The 4,900-nt window shown below is 37.1% G+C and overlaps 1 protein-coding gene across 1 annotated transcript; it reads right to left on the bottom strand.

Annotated features, from left to right (window-relative positions):
- Positions 1-289: 289 nt before the first annotated feature.
- Positions 290-4,336, bottom strand: LOC140104291 (toll-like receptor 12). The gene has a single exon (XM_072127769.1). It carries the CDS (start codon positions 4,333-4,335, stop codon positions 1,483-1,485), a length of 2,853 nt encoding a protein of 950 aa, XP_071983870.1. The 5' UTR covers position 4,336; the 3' UTR covers positions 290-1,482.
- Positions 4,337-4,900: the final 564 nt, after the last annotated feature.

Here is a 4,900-nt window from a genome sequence, read left to right as displayed (position 1 = left end):
AATTTCTAACTGAAGGGAAGGTGGTGAGATTACCTACTGAATGTGAATTGTGACTTAGAAGAGTTGAGCAGTGACCTTTTTTATCTGTGTGAATTGGTTACTATAGTGGGAGAGTGCCGGTTCAGTAGCTCCTCTGTTTCTTCTTTTTTGTCCCTGTTCTTTTTCCGGAGGTCGAACTTTTTGCAATATTTAAACAGTTTTGTTCATATCTACAGTATGTTTCCTGGTATATCACAAATATTTTAAGATGTATATACATATATATTTGCCTTGGTTTCTATCGTTTATAGTATTTTCTGTGTAAAGTAATAAAAAATGACCCCAAAATCAGTAGATAATATGAACAAGTTATGATCATTTTGAATATTTAATCAACATTAATTATACAAACATAAAAGAAAAGGGTAAAAATAACCTAATGCAAAAAAAGTCATTACTAGAAAAAAAATCAAAGTTTTGCCATTTTTGCATCTATATATACCCATAGGCATTTGATATTTTACCTGCCGCATTATTATATATTATATGATTCAATAATCATTAATTTTAGTTGATCTGTTTATCCATTCATTTGAATCTGAACTAAAATAATTAAAAACAAAGCAGTAAAAAGCACTTAAACTATTTACTATTTTAAGAAAGAGAAGACATAGAATTAGATATTTGAGAAATATTTGCATCTAAACAAAGTCTTTAAAGAGAACCCGTCATGCAAAATAACCCCCTAAACTAAATATATTTTCATAAACTGCCATTAGAGAGCATCGCCTCTATCCCTACATTGTCCCTCTACATGCCTGTAAACCTAAGCAATGAGGTCCTAAAGCTGTATGCAAATGACCTGTGAAATGTCCAATGAAGCATTAGCATATTCAAGCTGTCCACTCTATTCATGAGTGGGAGGCACAGCCACACCCCCAGTGCAAGACTGACAGGCTGTATAGTGGTGTGAGGCTGTATAATGATGTGCTTCCTGGTGCTGGTGGCCACACCCCCTGCAGCCTGTGTGTGTATAGGAGAGATTCAACAGCTCCAGGCAGCCATGTGTATAGCAGAACATGTCAGGTACTTGTGTAGCTGATGTCTGTGTCTCTCATGTGTATTAGGAAGATGCAGCATGTCAGCAGATGCAGCACACACACTAGCCATGCTTTACTATACATTACACACAGACATGAGCAGGGGGAGGAGAGGTGAGGGGTAACAGGGGTGACATCACTGCCTCTGACCATGTGACCAGACTCATTTACATAATAAAGAAATGATGATTTTATAATGATTAATGTATGAAATAACTAGATAAAGGCTGGGATGGGATCCTTGTGAGTTGCTCCAACAGGTAGAAGTGACAGGACTAGTGACACAGACCTGATGACAGGTGTCCTTTAAGCAAAAAGTTCTAAGTGTCAACGGAGTGGTGAGTAAGCTTATAGAAAGAAGTACTTGTGTTCAGTGATAGGCAGCAGAGAGTGGTCTCTGCTATTACTCTTGTAATCTTTGCTTTCTTCCATCATTACTAATAACATTGCGGAGTCTGGCCCAAAACATCTGCTTCTCATCTTCATCTTCTGGCCATTTCAGGTAGGTTTTCTTGTCTAGAATCTTTATGAGCTTGTGGTAATATTGAAGTTCTTCCCTAGGAATGTTTTCCAGGAATATCAGGATGAGGGAATCATTACTCTCTTCGACAAGCCTGTATGTAGCCATCCGCATCTCCAGTGAACACCAGTGACTCTGAAGGTAACTGTGACTGATAACACAGATTGTCCACCGACTGCTGTATATACTGTCCATAATGTTCTCTATTATATCTCTACCAACCTCGAAATCTCGGTTGTGGATACACACTTTAAAGAATGGGGGACCGTTTTCTTCCAGGTTAAGAAGCAGCTGCTCTGTTACCCACTGTTCATTGTAGGTATTATATGAAACAAATGCATCGTACTCATAGTGACCTCTTTCTCTATGTCTGTTTCTCAGCCAACACTTGATGGTGTACGATGTGTATAGAATATACCACCAGATACTTTCATAGAAGACGGAGATGGACATAAACAGCAGAGTAAAGACAAAAGTCAATATAAACATTAGAAAATCCAGATTATCATGACAATTGTTCTGTAGGAAGGACACAAAATTCATCTCAATGTTATATACATAACAATTCTGTTTGTGGAAATTAATAATTGACACGGATGTTCCACCTTCGAGCCACGTCAGTAGCTCCATAAATTCACAATTGCAAGGAAAACTGGTTTCCAAAAAGTAAACATACTTTAATTTTGGAATTCCTGCAAAAACATTTCCCTTCACCTCTTGCATGATTTGGTTTTCAATGACTAGAAATTCCAGCTCCATTAAATCTCGGAAAATATCTTCAGAATCGAATTGGTCAATTCCCGAATTTTCTAAATGCAAAACTTTAAGGTGAAATAATCCATGAAATAACTCATGACTATTTATCTGTCCAGATTTTACCAGTTTGTCTATGTCCTTCAGATGAAGGAAGTTTAACTTTGTTAAGTATTTCATGCTGTCATTAAGAGAGAGATCTGTGAGAAAATTAGGATCGGGAGAATAGTGAAGTTTTTCCAGATTTGTAAAATTCATTATAGGATAATTATATACATCTAGACTATCAATACACTGAAATGTATGTACATTTTTTAAGTACAACTCCTTAGCTTTCTTGAACACTAGATGTTCACAGTCTAACAATATGTAATTTGTATTTAATTCCAAATATTCTAACCATTGAAATTCAAAAAGCTCATTTACTAAATGCAAATCTATTAATTTTAAGGACAAATACTGAATTAAATATCCAAGTGAATGCAACCAGTATATATCGAGCGGGTCTTGATAAGTCAACTTTAAGTCTTGAAGAAATTTTAAGGAAGTAAAAGCATTCCCATCAATTTGATCAATGACATTTTCATATAAATTTAAATGTGTCACCGAAACCAAGTTCTGAAATGTAAACTCCCCTATAATAAATATGTTGTTATATTGTAAATCCAAAACTTGCAGCTCATACAGACCATCAAACGCAGAATCTTCAATGAAGTTAATTCTGTTATTATCTAAGGCCAAGAAAAGAAGATTTTTGAGACAGGAAAATTGCAGATTTTTAAGCCTTGTTAAAAAATTCATGGATAACTTCAGGGAGCGCAAATCCATTTCTATGGTGGAGTCATTCCCGCAAATTTTTACATATGATATTTTGTTATTTTTTAAATCAAGTTCTAATAACTTATTAAGATATTTCATTTGACCTAAGTGAATTGCCTCTAAATGATTAATGGAAAAGTCTAACTTCTTCAACTCATTGCATGAACCTTTGGAGGTGCTAAATTGATGTATGTTACTTTCTTGCAGCAACAGTTCCCTGACTTTGAAGAAAGAAGAAAACTTGCAGATTTCAAATGAATAAAAAGAACTCCCTGTTGCAATGATGGTGTTAATTGTTTTAATGCCAGATATCAGGATATCTTCAATATTCATTCCACTCTTTTCGAAACTAAAGAAATTCAGGTGAGGAAAGTTGCACAGACCATTTGTTTCAGATTTTGTTAACAAATTTCGGGTCAGATCCAGGTAACTGATGTTAAAGTCTATAAATCTGCCATTGGTTGAAGGACGTTGAGAAGTTACACAGTCAGATTCCCTTAATATGTAGATATCATTGTCAATTACTGAGAGTTTTTGTAAATTTTTGAACTCCTTCAACATCAGCAGTACCGACCTTAGTGAAGTGATATGGTTAGATTGCAGAATGAGGTGTGTTAGGAATTCCAAATGCTTAAAAATGGAAGAATTCATATTTGATATACTCATGCCTGATAATTTCAGTTCTTGCAGAGCATTCAGTCCATAAAATGTATCTTCAAGAAGCGTTATATTACTCTCTTTAGTTTCTAAACATATCCATAGTATAGACAGCTGAGGAAGACCTTGGAAAGCTTTAGCTGGAGTCATAAAATTGCCATGAATTCTAAGTGCTCTTAAGCTTTTGAAGTTAGAGAAGGAGTTCGCTTCTATTGTAACTTGTTGGCAGTTTGTTAGACAAAGCCAGTCTGTGTCCGATGGGACCTCCCTAAGTGACATTCTGAGATCTCCTACCATGTCACAATTCACCCCAATTGTAAAATTCATCTCTTCAAATTCCAAGCACATATCGAAATTTAGATCCATGACTGCAGAGTAATATTTCCTTTCCAGCACCTGACATTTCTGCCTTAGGATGCACTGACAAAAAGTACATGCTGAAATTGAGAAAACAATCCATTTCAGAAGAAAGTGTGTGGTGTCCATCATGGCTTTGTTATGTTCCATACCTCAGTCTGCACAGAAGTGATTTGGAACAATTGAGTTTTAACACATTTAACACTTCCTTTCTGAAAGAAAATAAGGAACATGTAGAGAAAAAAAGACAGTCAAATGTCTGTACTTCTTCTCCAACCTGGTCTTCACTGTTGCTCAAGATGAACAATTTGTAGATCGTTTGCACAGAAATACCTTAAAGGGGTTATCCGGGTTTAATTTTTTTTTTATGGCCGGGCTGGGGAGGGATAGTTAAACATAATAAACATGGACTTACCTCCTCCGGCGCCGCCGATGTCCCGCGCCGCGGTCACTTCGATCCGTGCCCCTTTAAACAAACAGGGGCACGGAAGCCGCGCACAGGGAGCTTCCGGTCCGCGATGTGGACGGCTCCTCCCATCCGTCCCTATCTCTCAGAGTTGTAAGCGGCAGGAAGCTCCCTGTGCGCCGGTGTAATGAAACCGGCGCACGGAGAAGACGGGCCGCGGCTCGGGACATCGGCAGCACCGGAGGAGGTAAGTACATGTTTATTATGTTTAAATATACCTCCCCAGCCCGGACATAAAAAATTTTTTAA

Source organism: Engystomops pustulosus, chromosome 10 (genome assembly GCF_040894005.1).
Source record: "Engystomops pustulosus chromosome 10, aEngPut4.maternal, whole genome shotgun sequence".
Lineage (NCBI taxonomy): Eukaryota > Metazoa > Chordata > Amphibia > Anura > Leptodactylidae > Engystomops > Engystomops pustulosus.
This window is presented reverse-complemented; position numbering and strand designations above follow the sequence as displayed.

Coding starts and splice junctions, on each gene's coding strand:
- LOC140104291 (XM_072127769.1), bottom strand. CDS start 4,335: ATGGAACATAACAAAGCCATGATGGACACCACACACTTTCTTCTGAAA.